General features: G+C 36.0%; 1 protein-coding gene across 3 annotated transcripts in view; it reads right to left on the bottom strand.

The window, feature by feature from the left end:
- LOC133867387 (probable cyclic nucleotide-gated ion channel 20, chloroplastic) overlaps positions 1-15,493 on the bottom strand; it is a 66,729-nt gene that overhangs the window by 12,844 nt on the left and 38,392 nt on the right. For all 3 annotated transcript variants that reach the window (XM_062304126.1, XM_062304129.1, XM_062304128.1), the window contains 2 exons: positions 6,008-6,153; positions 3,739-3,816 (listed from right to left, as the gene is read on the bottom strand). In XM_062304126.1, coding sequence (XP_062160110.1) covers positions 3,739-3,816; positions 6,008-6,153 — 224 coding nt within the window. The remainder of the gene's footprint in view (positions 1-3,738; positions 3,817-6,007; positions 6,154-15,493) is intronic.

The raw sequence follows: 15,493 nt of genomic DNA, 5'->3' as shown, positions 1-15,493 counted from the left end.
TTATATGGGTCAGATTGTCAATAAATCCTGCACAAAAAGGGCCATTTGAGAAGAGAAATCCCTCAAGAAAACCTGATCAAATTAACAGAAAAAAAGCATAAGGCACCCTAAGTACATAAGCAGTATAAAAAAGGATCACCAACAAGGAAGAACCAAAGAAAAAAGAAAACCCAGCCAAGGACACCCACAAAACCCAAAAGAACGAACTACAAAAAGAATCTAAAGATCAAATTAACAGTTGTAAGCTATATATATAGATAAAGAAAGAAAGAAGCCAATGAGATGGCACTTCCTCCCTTTGTAATAATAAGGTGGAGGGTGAGATCATAGGTTCCAAACTTACTAGGTGCATGTGTAATTTACCAATAGAAAATTGGGGGAAAAAAAAAGCAGAAAAAAAGAATCTCAGTGTATATAGGAGCAAGGACAAAAAACTTCACATCAATATTTCCTTTTCCAAATCTCAGAAAATACCTTATCAAAATAAGGTTAATATTGTGATGCGTGAAGAGTGTTGTTTGTTTTTTCATGTGGTGCTCAACGTTGGCTGTGTATATGTAAAGTGTTGTATGTTGCATGTAATGGGTAGAGTGAGTTTAACACGTCTGTGTGTGCTGTGCTAGTGGGACTTTTTCATGGTTAGGTGTTTTTGCCATGGGGTGTACCTGGTGTCGGTCTGTCTAGATAAAAAAGAGTCAGACAGGTGTACAGTATTGGGTTTCTCCCAGCCTAACTGGAGTTGAATTCATTGTTAGTTTCGTTTGTCTTTCATTTTTCTTTAGGTTCATCAATTGGCATTAGAGCCAATGATGACTTACAAGGAGAGGATTGAGAAGGTGACATGCACAAGATACATGAAGAGAGCCCAAGCTACCACCAGGACATCGCAAAAGGTGGATGACACAAAGAAAGAGACGTTGGAAATTCTCACAAGTTCTTGCAACCATCTTGAGCGACGACCCATAATTTTGATGGAGAAATGATCTTCTTCACACATTACTACCGAAGATGAGGGAGAAACAAACCATTCCACACCGTCCCGATATGTAAAGATGGATTTCCCGAGTTACCTTGGTGCTCTAATCAGACGGAGATGCTCAATTCGGCAGCCCAATACTTCAAACACCAGGGAACTCCATCCGAACAGTGAATTGCCTTAGCCTTCTTTCACTTAAAGGAAGAAGCTAATCAATGGATTAAATGATTGCAACTGGTACACCCCGAGGAGGGGTCTGTCTTGAATTGGACAACTTTTGAGAAAGGGTTGTTGGCCAAGTTCGGCACAGCTAAGTATGAAGAATAAGGGACTCTCAGGGAGTACCAATAGGAATTTGAGAATTGGTTAAACAAGTAGTTGGCAAGTCACATAAGGCGTTGATCTCTACTATCTTGGGCGGGCTTAAAATAACATCACCGTAGAAGTTCGTATATTTAGGCCAAAAACCTTGCAAGAAACCATGAATTTTGGTTTATGGCTTGCTATCCCAACTATGGAATCAACTTCCATCAAGTGTCATGCAATCCCTTTGAAAAAAAAATACATATATCCATAGGAAGAGATGCAATGCAAACGAAATAAATAAATAAATAAAAAATAAAACTTTTGTTTCAATTGCTAAGGACATTTCATTCTCTGCCATAAGTGCCAAACTCCGCAGCTACTCCTTACTGAGAATGTTCACTCTAAGGAAAGCGAGACAGCCTTAGAAAACTGTGGTTCAGTGGAAATACTTGCCTTTGAAATATGCAACATGGGAAGAGGTGGATCAGCTCTTCAATCATTCCCAATCTGAATCTTAGACAAGGTTCATCTTTATTTATTTATTTTTTTTGGGGGGGGGGGGGGGATGATTGATAGGCCCCAATTGGACAGAGGCTGCAACGTGGGCTCTATGTGTGTGGTGTGTGCTCTGCTTTTTGGAGGGTGGGAGAAAAGAAGAGCAGTACATTGGGGTACTTGGTAAAGTCGTGTGTGATGTGTGAAGAGTGGTGTTTGTGTCTTACATGTAATGCATAGAGTGAGTTTAATGTAGCAGTGGGCAAATTATCCGATTACCGCCCACCGAAAAACCCACCGATTGTCACCGAACCGCCTACCATCTAGTTAAAAAATCGAGATTCAAAATAAATATTTTTTTTTTCCGAAAAATATAGTCGGTCGGTAATTTGTGGAAGAAAATTTTCCGTTGTGCCGACCCGAGAGTCTCTAAACGACGTTGTTTGACTCATTATCAAAACGGCACCGTTTTGATAATGAGTAAAACGACGCTGTTTAGATACTTTATATATGCCGTTTTGATAACGAGTAAAACGACGCTGTTCTGCTGCCGCTGAACACCGAACACGACTAACCCTAGAGCTCAATTCACTCCCTCCCGGCCGCCCATCAGTAGATCTGCTGCCCAAGCCCAGCCGCCCACGGCCCTCACCTAGCCGCCCATCTCTCTCTCTCTCTCTCTTGTGTTCAACTGAATCGAGGTAACTTTTGTTGTTTAGAGCATTGTTTTCAGACAGTTGGATGATTTTTATAATGCTTGGATAGAGAGAGTTACATAGTGGCATACCGAACGTGGTGATTTGGCTTACTATTTTCCAGAAAGTTGGTTTCCTAATGATTTTCTTTAATTCACTATCCTTGCTGGCTTGATCTTACTTGCTTTGGGATTCCTTTAGAGAGAATCATGGTATATATGAAAGACATGTATAAGCTCATTGGCCCAAAATGATAACCGAACAGTATATGCAAAAATAGTTGTCAGTAATTTTATCCCAACTATAACTAAGCCTCTTACATCAATCAATTGTATCATGCAATTCATACACGCAACTGTAAAAAAGTTTGCTTTGAATTGCTTGTAGTAGCTTAAATATGATAAATCTGGTTAGTTCTTTGTGACTGAGAGTCTCTGGCAGTTTGTAATGTTTGGTTTTTGTGAAATTACTGTTTTAGATGGATGCACCTACTCTTAGTCCTAAAGGTACACCTACAGGTCCTACAATAATAGGTACACCTACATCTTCTATATCTGCTACTACTTCTTGTTATCATTATCCACCATCTCCTATTGATAATTTAATGAGTCCCGTAGATATTGATGATAACTGTGAATCTAATGAGTTGGTGAATGATAGATCTACTGGTTCTATGCCAGTTCGTGGTGGACGACCACCACTCCCTAAGAAAAAAAGAACTAGAAATGTTGCGAGGAAATCTATCGTTTGGGAACATTCTACTAAAGATCTAGATAGTCCCGAAAAAGAACTCGTGGCACATTGTAACTATTGTGGGGCTTCATATAATTGTCATGCAAAAAACTATGGGATCTCTAACCATTTCAAGACATGCCAAAAAAACAAGAGCTTAAAAGTTAAACAAGATAGCTCTCAATCTAAGTCTACTTTTGCGTCTGGGCAAACTCAGGGTGGTGGTAGCAGTAAGAACTTAATGATTGTCAAGTATTATGAAAAACTCATTAGGGAGACACTCTGTGAGATGATTATTGTTGATGAGATGCCTTTTTCGACCGTGGAGAGGATGGGGTTTAAGAAATTAAGCCTAGATTTAAGCCTCCCTCCCGCAATATAGTGATGAAGGATTGTGTCAAGAATAAGAATACAATGAAGACCAACGGCAAAAGAATTAGTCCAAGTCAAAGGCACAGAAATATTCATTTTGATAAGGAGAAAACTATATAACATGCCAACAAGAATGTAAGCAAAGTGCTGAGAATGTCATACCTTCTTAGTTTTTCTGACAAGCGTCGATGGCTCATCCACTGCTCAACGTCACGACGTCTCAAAGACATTTCTAACCTCCTAGGGGAAAAGAAGAAAAAGAAAAGGAAACTGGTCAAAAAAAAGCCCAAAACTTTGGTGGTACAATTATAATTCCAACAGTAAAAATATATAATTTTTTTTGTTGGATTTATTGACAAGCATGAATGAAATCACAAAAATAGATGTCTATAACTGAATACACAAGTTTGGAACTATATTTACCGAATGATGGCTATTATTTTTACATGTAACTTTGACTTCAGAACTAAAAACAGACACAAGAATACACCTCTTGTTTGAGCCACAGAGTTGCACATTGTGTGCTTCAATTACTTGCAATATTTTAAACTTGACGTGAATGAGATGGATAGTCCAACAATCAGGACAATAGATAAATATGAAAATAATAGTTTCCGACAACGTTTTGTCAATGGATTTAAGGAAAAAGTTACGTAAGACAAAAGAAGGGAAATGAAGAAATTAATCAGCAATGCACGAGCGTACACGCTATGGGGGTCTTATATACAGTAAGATTAGTGTCAAGCACAAGATCCAGATATTTTGTATGCCTACACCTAAAAAGCAAAAGAAAAAGGGTCACAAACATGATTGGAGATTTGATTCCACACAAAGTCGTGATCTTTGGGTATTGTTCCAACAGTAAACTAGTACCAATTAAACTTTAGAATTGGTTATAATTTCTAAGTTACTGAAAATTGGTGGGATGAGTTTTATTTTTTCCTATTAAACTAGTCACCTTTTACTGATAATCAAGCCCAAAGTTATGAACTAGAAAATTTGAGACAAAGGGAAGAAAGAAGAAAGAAAAGAACATTTAGAAATAAAATAAAAGGAAAGAAAAAAGGGAAGTACAGGACAACTGAGCACATGTGATGTGATGTTTGTTGTACTTTTGGACTACGGCTCTTGTCCACCCTTTGTCTTTTAATTTTGTTGTTTTTCTCGCTCGCTTTTCTCTTTCTATTTAGGTATTTCCTTTGTATACTCCCAGTGTACTAAGGAGTGCCTTACGCTTTTTTAATGAGATTCGTAGTTGAATAGCTAAACATCATAAGGTTGCTGGATTGAAACAATAAACAAAGATGACGTGTTTTAAAATTGATAGATTAGGGTTAGGACCTCTTTTTATATATATCTTCAAACCCATTTGACTTTACCATCATTATGTACAAAATGTCGTTTAATAAAGAGGAAAAATGAAAAATTAGATATAGAAATAGCAAACAAGCAATCTAAGTAAACTATTCAAGTCCAGAGGACTCCATAGTCATATATACTCTCAGGGAGTTGAATATGGATAAACATGAGTATTTTGGAAAATAACAAGCACAAAACTGTTAGAATAGTTTGTTAAGGTTTAGACGTGTACTTTAGTCATTGTAATATTTTTCAGCCTATATAATAAAGTATGTGAGGCTACGTGAAGGTAACGTGCCTCATCTTCTTTCTAAATTTTCCATGTAAACTACAACAAACACAGGGAAATCATTAGGCAGCATAAACACAATGATGAGCAGCAGATCAGTAATGTGCAGGTTAGGTAGTAGTAAGCATGGATATAAAAAAAGACTCTGGCTTGATTAGAAGAAGGTTTAAGGTTTGGGTGGCTTCAAGAAGAAAAACATTCATGCCATTGAAGAGACACACATTCCCTTGTGCTATATAATCATGTGGTTCCTGGAATTTTAAAACCACTTATCCCCATAAATTCTCTTATCCAAATGGAAGAGAAGCTTCCATATTTATTATACATTTTCCTTTTGGATGGGCAACAGTCCATTGAAGTACCAAAGAAAAAAGAGTAGACCAACTTACTTAAATCTTCCCATCTTTCCCCTCTCTGTCCCCCCTCCAAAACACACGCACACAAAAACTATTACCTCTTACAACCAGCATTGGCAAATTTCCTTTTCACTTTAATGGAGGGTACATATCGCTTAACAAAACCAAGGGTGATTCATGACACTAAACCGTCAATTGCTAGCACCCTAACATAGGTTACCAGTACCACACACTTAATTCCTTAACCTAGTCCATCAACTCATTTCTTGGAAGAAATATAATCAAAAGAGGTTTCAAAACAAAAAAATATTGCTTATATCAACCAACATTGAACATGCACTATATATACTATATCCTTCTCAAGTAGATTTTCATGAAAAAAAAAAAATTATGAAAAAGAAACCACCACCATAGTGAAAAATTGTACCTCCGACCAAGAGCCTGAAGAAAGTTTTGCATATTTCCAATAAGGAGAGCGAAGAGCAAGAGACCCAGTCCAATGATGGCCATGGTAAAAAGGACTTCCCAAACAAAATAGCTTGGAACTTGATTTCCAGCCAGCGTACTGATTTGCTTCATAGAATCACATAGAGAAGCAATCTCAGGGGGTATCATTAATTAGAAGAACTTTCAGAACAAAATTGATTGAATCACTTATGAACAGACTTCCAATCATTTTACTAAAGGGAACATGCCAGGTTATTATGTAATCATATATATATTAGCCTAATCCATAATAGAGTTGGCCTAAAATTACGACAAGTGGCATATTTAAAATTGCGACAAATGGATATTTAAAATTGAATTGGGCCTTTAACTTGGGTCACATATATTTAAAATTTAATTGGGCTTTCTATACAATGTTATATAGAACCAGAATTTAATATATAAAATGGCTTCAGGGTGGCTATATCGGGGACAAGTATCATTTTATGATTGTTTCTTGTTGTTTAATTTTGGTTTAATTTAATCCACCCAACTGTCACCATAGGGCAAAAATCAACAGTTCTTTGAATTTAATGAATTCCTCTACAACATTTCTTTTCTTCTTTTTCTTTTTTTTTTTTTTTCTTTTTTTTTTTCTTTCTCACTATTATTATTTATATTTTCTGCTATTCTTTTCTAAGAAGTTTTTAAAAAAATATTTTGAAATTAAATTATAATATGGTCATTAAAAAGAAGCGTGAGAATTGGAAGATGAATAGTTCAGCTAGAAGCTAAAGGGACTTTTATAAGCCCAAATATTCTAATGACAATAATAAGCATCAGCACTAAAGAAAAATTGCTAAATAATGCACTAAAAATAATAATATTACCTCCCTAGTAACCAAAATTTAAATTCAAAATTTTAACTAACAATGGTTAATAAAAGAACCAAAATCTAATATAAAATGGTTAAACGGTGGCAAAATTTGTGACAAATAGCATTTTATGATTTTTTTTTGTTGTTGTTTAATGTTAATGATGGAGAGGAATGACAACAAAAACAAAACCTTTTCTTTTTTCTTTCACATTATTATTATTTATACTTTTTGTTATTCTTTTCTAAGACTTTTTTGCAAAAAGATTTTTAAAATTACATTATAATTTAGTCATTGAAAAATACGTGAGAATTGGGAAATGAATAGTTAAGCTAGAAGTTAAAGAAAACAAAAAAAAGCGTAAGCACTATAGAAAAAAAAATGTTATATAGTGCACTAAAATTAATAATATTACGTCTCCAATAACCAAAATTTAACATTTTAAATGGTTTTAGGGTGGCCAAAATTGTTAGATATGCCAAAACTTCCCCGCAGTTTCATACTTGAGTGCATATACGTTCAATAGCTGTGCAAAAATTTCACTAACTGAAATTTAATATAGAAAGTGGTTTTAGGGGGGCTAAATCTGACAATCTGTTACACAACATTTTATGACTTTTGTTGTTGTTTAATATTGGTTTAATTCGATCCATCCAACCGTCACTGTATGGCAGAAGTCAACAATTGTTTGAATTTAATGAATTCCTGTATAACCTTTATTTTCTTTCTTTTTTTCTTTTCCATCATTATTATTTATACTTTTAGCTATTCTTTTCTAAGACATTTTTGCAAAAAGATTTTTAAAATTAAATTATAATAAATAAATAAAACCCACGCTATTTGGCTAAGTTTGTGACAAATAGCATTTTATTACTTCTTCTGTTGTTTAATGTTAATGAATTCCTCTATAACCTTTCTTTTATTTGATTTCTTTTTCATTATTATTATTTATATTTTTTGCTATTCTTTTCTAAGATGTTTTTGCAAAAAGATTTTTAAAATAAATTATAATGCTGTGATTGAAAAGAAGCGCGAGAATTGGAAAAAGGAATGTTAAGCTGAAAGTAAGCTAAAGGAACCTTCTTAACCCCAAATATTCCAATGACAATAATAAGCATTAAGACTACCGAAAAACTTGTTAAATGATGCACTAAAAATAATAATATTACCTCCACAATAACCAAAATTTAACATTTTAAATGGTTTTAGGGTGATTAAAATTGCTAAATAGGCCAAAATAAAAAATTTACTAAAAATGGTTAATAAAAAGTATATTGAAAAAGAACCAAAATTTAATATAGAAAATGGTTTTACTGTGGCTAAATATGTGTTGAGTAGCATTTTATGACTGTTTTTTGTTGTTTAATATTGGTTTAATGAATTCTTCTATAACCTTTCTTTTTCATTATTATTATTTATATTTTTTACTCTCTTTTCTATGATGTTTTAGCAAACAGATTTTTAAAATGAGATAATTGCACCATTGGTCCTTGGGATTAGCCAAAATTACAAATCACTTTCTATGGTTCAAAAAGTTCATGGAGGGTCCTATGGTAAACTATAATTACAAATCAGTTCTTGAACACGTTTTCCATCCATCAAGTTAACAGATTCCGTTAGTCAGCCACATCACGCTCAATAAGAAACCAACACGTGTCCATCACAATAAAAAAAATATAAAATCTAATAAAAATATAAATAAATATAACAAAAATATTTGTTTGTTTTTTTCTTTAAAAAAAAAACGAAAGGGGTGGCTGCCGGTTGGGTAGCCACCCCTTTGGGGGTGGCCGGAGGTGGTGCGTGGCCACCCCCAACAGGCAACCACCCCTTCAATATTTTTTTTAAAAAAAATATATATATATTTGTTTTATTTATTTATATTTTTTGTATTGTAATGGACATGTGTCTGCTTCCTATTGGGTGTGCCGTAGCTGACTAACAAAATCTGTTAACTTGGCGGATGGAAAACGTGTTCAGGGACTGATTTGTAATTATACTTTACCACAAGGACCCTTCATAAACCTTTTAAACCACAGGGAGTGATTGTAATTTAGGCCAATCCCGGGAACCAATGGTGCAATTATCCCTTTTAAAATTAAATTATAGGTTTAACTACCTTTTTGTCCCCTGGGTTTTAACAATTTTATTTTTTCCGCCTCGGTTTTATTTTGTATCATAGGTAGTACCTCGCTTTTGGGCATATACCGAAATCGTAGCTCCGTCTATCCGCCGTCAAGAAAACTAACGGATTTCCATGTCATACCAATCAAAACTTTCCATGTGTCAGATGGCTCGAGCCACCCCTTTGGGCCCTTGGGGATGGCTCGGCCAACCCCATGGCCACCCCCAAACTGGCTGTAGGGAGTAGCCAAACCTACTCCCAAAAGGCTAAAAATAAATAAATAAAATGAAGGGTCGAGCCATCCCTTGATTTTCTTTTATTTTTATTTTTATTTAATTTATTTTATTATAATATTTTTTTAAATATTTTCGATTTTTTCTTTATTTATTTTTTTAATGAGTCATATGACACGTGGCAAGTTTTAATTGGTTTGATGTGAAAATCTATTAGTTTTCTTGATAGCAGATGGATGGAGGTACTATTTCGGTATATGCCCATAAGTAGGAGTGAGCAAATCCCCGCAAAACCCGCCCCGCCCCGCAGAAACCGCCCCAACCGTCCCCGCAGAGCCCAAAACCCGCACCCATGGTGCAGGCCATGGGGCTGTTTTTGGCCCCCCCGCGCGGTGCGGGGGGGACCCTTGAATTTTCGCTGGTCCCCGCCCCGCAGGTTTTAAAAAAAAAAAAAAAAAAAAAGAGCAGCGAAAAACAAAACCCTACAACACTTATATTCTAACTTGGTAACTCCCTGACTTAGTGACTCTTGAGCGCTGCATCCCGCTGCCCGCATGCACCCAGCACCCTCACGGCCTCACTGACCCAGCCGGCAACCACAGACAACTCCGGGAACTCCCTGAGCGCCACTGCCCACTACTCCACTAGCCCGCATCACCAGTCACCAGCCGGTCCAGCCATGCCCTGCCCTGAGCGCTGCAGCCATGCCCTGCCCTGAGCGCCGCAGCCCTGCCACTAGCCAGCTCGCTAGTCGTCGCCTCACCGGCCCTCACCAGTCGCCAGTCACCAGCCCTCACCAGTCGGCAGCTGCCAGTCGCCAGTCACCGGCCCTCCCCAAATTAATTCAGCACTCGGCAGGTATTTTTCATGGGTTTTAGTTGTTAAATCCTTTGTTTTTTCATGGGTTTTAGTTGTTAAATCCTTTGTTGTTTCATGGGTTTTCACCAGCAATCATGAATTGAGAAGAAAGAGTGTCACAGAGCATACTCCATTCTTTTCAGTGGAAACTGAAAGTTGATAATGATTAAAAAAAAACATAAATAGATTGTAGTAGACGAATAACTTCACGATGAATGCATCTAGAGAGTCCTTCAAAATACACTGTGATTCTGTGAACAATCAATTTTTAAGATAGGATAGCATCTTTATCTTTGATGTTTTTACATATGTTCATTCAAATAAAAGATGTAGCTCTTCAAGATAAATATGTGAACTACCTTTAGCTCTTGCAAAAGGATGCACCCCAAAAGCATCAGTCATTTTACTTGCAGATATGCATTGTGTGTGCCAAATGGACATGTTTGAGAAAGACGTATCAATCAATTTTGCCAATTGACTGATCAAACTGTCTTCAGTAACTAAGTTGTGTACATAAGAGTACAAAGAGACACTGACCAATAAATTTACCTCTGAACCACTAGTTGGAACACCTGCAACAGAGAAGTTTGTGACCAAAGCAAAATTTATTTCTGTTGTTAGTGTTAATTGTTTGGATTTATTTCTGTTGGATCGGAAATTTTCTGGGTTTGACTAACTATGCATTGCTGTGAGATCTGATTGCTCAAAATTTCTAACTTTGGTTTTATGTTACTATGCAATATTGTAATGCATGATTATGTTAGGTCTCTATCTGCTGTTGATTATGTTTTTTTTTTTCCACTTAAATTGTAGAATCAAGTCATGGACGATTCAACTAGTGCTACTATTGGACCTATTGGACCTATTGGTTCTAGTTCTGCTTCATCTAGGCCTAGTCTTTTGGATACTAATATGGGTTCTAGTTCTTCAACTATGGGCCCTCAAAATCCTAGTGCAGCTCTCCCACCAAAACCTAAAAAAAGTGAGCAAACATCAACGGTTTGGGAACATTTTACCAAGTTAGTATCGAGTGACCCCGATGATCATAAATCACAGTGCAATTATTGTAAGAGGGAGTTTAATTGTCACCCTAGAAGCCATGGTACTTCATCTATGCTACAACATATCAGGAAAAGTTGTAAAAAATATCCTGGTAGATTTGATGAGACACAATCGAAGTTGAGCTTTGAGGCTAAGAGGGAAGGACAAGCGGCAGTGGGTGAAGGATCTAATGGTAACCTTGTGATTGCGAAGTTTAATGCTTTAAAAATAAGGGCAGCACTTTCTAGGATGATCATAGTGGATGAGTTGCCATTTAGGTTTGTGGAAGGTGAAGGGTTTAAGGACTATATGAAAACAGTTGAACCTAGGTTTTCAATTCCTTCCCGTTTTACTATGATGAGGGATTGTTTAAAGTTCTTTATGTCTAAGAAAGAAAAGTTGAGGGGAATGTTCTTGACATCTGATGTTCGGGTTTGTCTTACCACTGATTGTTAAACTTCAATACAGAACCTTAATTACATGTGTATTACTGCTCATTTTATTGATAATGAATGGAACTTACACAAAAGAATTTTAAACTTTTGTTTAATTCCTAATCACAAAGGTAAGACCATTGGTGGAAAGATTGAGTCGTGTATGCATGAATGGGGCATTGGTAGCATTTTCACTATCACGGTTGATAATGCTTTTTCCAATGATGCTGCTTTGGAGTATATGAGGAAGAGAAGTGCTCATAAGCCTAGTGCCATATTAGAAAATCGGTTTATGCATGTGAGGTGTTGTGCACACATCTTAAATCTTATTGTGACTGATGGGTTGAAAGAGGTTGATGAATCCATTATGAGGGTTAGAAGTGCGGTTAAATATGTGAAGTCTTCTCCTGCAAGATTTGAGAATTTTAAGACTTGTCTGGAAAGAGAAAACATTAATTTCAAGGGGTTGTTGTGTTTGGATGTTCCAACTATATGGAACTCTACATTTAAGATGTTGGAAGGTGCAGAAAAATGTCAAAGTGCTTTTGAACTTATGGAAGAGTTGGATGGATATTATGGTCCTACGTTGTGGGATAGTAAAAACGGTTTAGGACCTCCTACTTGTGATGATTGGGCTCGTATTAGGGTTTTTCTCAAGTTCCTCGAAATTTTTTATGAAGCCACAATGCGACTTTCGGGGTCTTTGTATGTGACATGTAATATGTACATTGAAGAAGTTTCTGCCATTCAACTGCATTTACAAGAATATTGTGAAAGTGATGATTATATATTGAGTTCTATGGCGGAGAAAATGATGTTGAAGTATAAAAAGTATTTGGGAGATCTTGATAAGGTTAATGTGTTGTTGTTTGTTGCTATTATACTCGATCCACGGACCAAGTTGGGATCATTGGAATGTTGGTTCAATGATATTCTGGGCTTTGAGCAATGCAATGATATGATATTAAAATTGAAGAACTGCCTTCAAAAATTGTTTGATCACTTCAACACTGGAGAAAACTCGCAAGGTGAACATAGTGGTGCACTTCCTCAAGGTTCCTCGGGAGAAGCTGGGAAACGTCCATATAAATTGATGAATAGGTACTCAAAGCTCATGACTTCTAATAGTGATGTTCAATACAAATCGGAGTTAGATCGGTATTTGATGGAGGAGATTGAAAAACCGAATGAGAACTTCGATATTTTAAATTGGCGGAAGGTGAATTCAACCAAATTCCCAGTACTAGCCCACATAGCACGTATTGTGTTGGTCATTCCCATTACTACAGTTGCTTCAGAGTCGGCATTTAGCACTGGAGGGCGTGTGTTGGATCCTTTTCGAAGTTCATTGGCCCCAATAACGGTTGAAGCATTGGTGTGTACACAAAACTGGTTAAGATCAAAACCAATCAATGGTTATGACGCAGAAATGGTTGAAGATCCTGAAAGTTATAAGCTCGAGTCAGGTAAGCTTTTAGCTTTCTATTATTCACTTCTTAATTTATTTTTCTATTTAAATATTCTAAATTTCTAATTATCGATTCTAATCTTTGTAGAAATAAATTTGAAGAACATCAATATTTTGCTTGAGGAGGATTAGTGAAGTGAAGACTCAAACTTTTGGTTGAAACTTGGGTGTTTGATGCTTCATGCTTGTGGTGATCGATTGGGAGGTGTTTGATGCTTGTGGTGACCAAATGGGACTTGGGAGGTGCTTGATGTTTTGGAACATTTAACATTTCAGTTTTTTTCATCTTGTAATATGTTCTTTGCGTTGTCAGTAATTTGTTCATTTATGGGATTGAATTTCTATTCGTAATTAACAGTTAAACCCTGCTTTGTAATTTGTAATTTGTAATTTGTTTTTTTTTTTTTTTTTTCAATTTTTTCTGCACTAAGTGATTGAAAACATTGCAAGCAAAAATGTTTTCTTTCTTCTTTTTAAGTTTTTTATGGATATCTATTAGTTGATATTAGTTGATATGGTGAATTAGTTAAAAGATTTTTATGGATTCATAATATTAGTTGATATAGACTAAGAGAATATGAATCATTTTAATTCTTTTGACACTCTATAAAATTCATAATTCAGCGCTATTTACATCGAAAAACATGGTACAATTTTATTTTTACTTTTCCCAATTTCTTAGATTCCATAACCCATCATAACCCGCGGGGATCCCCGCCCCGCAACCCCACCCCATCCCCACCAGCCCCCTGCGGGTGCAAGGGCTAATATGCGGGGTGCGGGGCGGGGGCAAAAAACCCCATCCCCGCCCCCCCCGGCCCATGCTCAGCCCTACCCATAAGCGAGGTACCACCTATGATACAAAATGAAACCGAAATGAGAAAAAATAAAGCCATTAAATTAAAACTTAGGAGGCAAAAATGTATTTAACCCTAAATTATAATGAAAAACCCGCGCTATAATCTAAAAGCAAAATCACTTCGAGACAATAGTAATTTTCTTCAATGGTGGTGGAAGCTAGAAGACACGTCAAAATATTGTAATAATCACAACACCCTGATATAGTCAAATTAGAGCTTCTATTTAGGTATCACACATACACAACTCACTCAATTGGGCTTAAAACTTCATGAGACAACATATATGGGATAATATTTGATTCATTTTTAGGTTTATTTCAATTTTATTTCATATATAACAGTAGCCATTTAAATGAGATATTATGTTCCTAGACCAGTCCAAGGCACCTCAGGCATTCTGAGGTCAATATCATGAATAACCTTCAGCAATTGAGGCTTCCCCAATAAAGATAATTATGGGCCTATGGCTCCCATGTTCAAACAAATGAGTAAATTTGAGGTTCCATATCCACTTAAAAGACCCAGATTATTGCCCCGACACACCTTGCATAGACAGTAGGGCCATATCCACGTCATGTTCTCTACTTAAAGAATGAAAATCTTTTAGCTCTATACTTATGTGAATGATTTACAGTGGTTTGGGATCTCACCCTAGTCAATTAAAATGTTCTGTTTTGGCATTTTGTCAAGGAGAGACTTTCTCATAGACATCATCCTCCTACATGAGGACCATTATGAATAAATCAACATATTACCACCATATTAGAGCCTAAAAGAGAGTATCAACTGATCCCACTTCCAAATCATGAACTGGTCGAACAAAACTCAAGTTTTAGTAAAACACCCCTCTCGACCAATTGTTATAAACATGTCTTGTCAATTGCAGCAGGGTGACTAATTTGGATCCTTCATTTAGTTAATACCAGTGGCCAATTGCATCTTCTAACATTAATGTGAGAACAGAGATAATTGATTATACACAATAAACAAGTTGAAAAAAAATACAAATTCCAAATATGTAAATATGTAATTCAACTCCATATACCACAGATTCTTGGATCAATTCCAGCTCAAACATTGAGTTTGTTAAGCAAGCAAAAGTGAGGCATAGAACGGAATGATAGACTTTAAGAGTTGGATTTACGCTAACCATCTACATAAAACTATAGAACAATATAGTTAAATGAATTGTGATTTAAGGACATTTTTTAACAATTCGACAAAGAGGAAAAAAAAGTCCTAAATGTTCAAATAAAATTTTGGAATTGCACTAGGCTTTAAAAAATTTTGTAGTGTCAAGGGCATATAGATCATTTAAACAAATTGTTATCTTTATTTCCAGCCATTGGTACACATAGTGCATGCCACTCTGCATTATCTTGAAGAAGAGTTGGTCGTACAAATTTTTCTACTGTCATGACCCAACATATCATATATATACAAGTATGAATATTAATACACAAAACGACAGCTACAACATGTTCCATTGAGCTTTGGGTCAATGCCAAATAAGAGATCAGGAGCAAGTTGGCCAACAATGTAACCAAGTTCACAAACACTCCCACCCAATGGTAGGATTGCCCAAGAAGGAAG

This window comes from Alnus glutinosa, chromosome 4, assembly GCF_958979055.1.
Source record: "Alnus glutinosa chromosome 4, dhAlnGlut1.1, whole genome shotgun sequence".
Taxonomy (NCBI): Eukaryota; Viridiplantae; Streptophyta; class Magnoliopsida; order Fagales; family Betulaceae; genus Alnus; species Alnus glutinosa.
The sequence above is the reverse complement of the archived record's forward strand: the minus strand, read 5'-3'. Positions and strand labels throughout refer to the sequence as shown.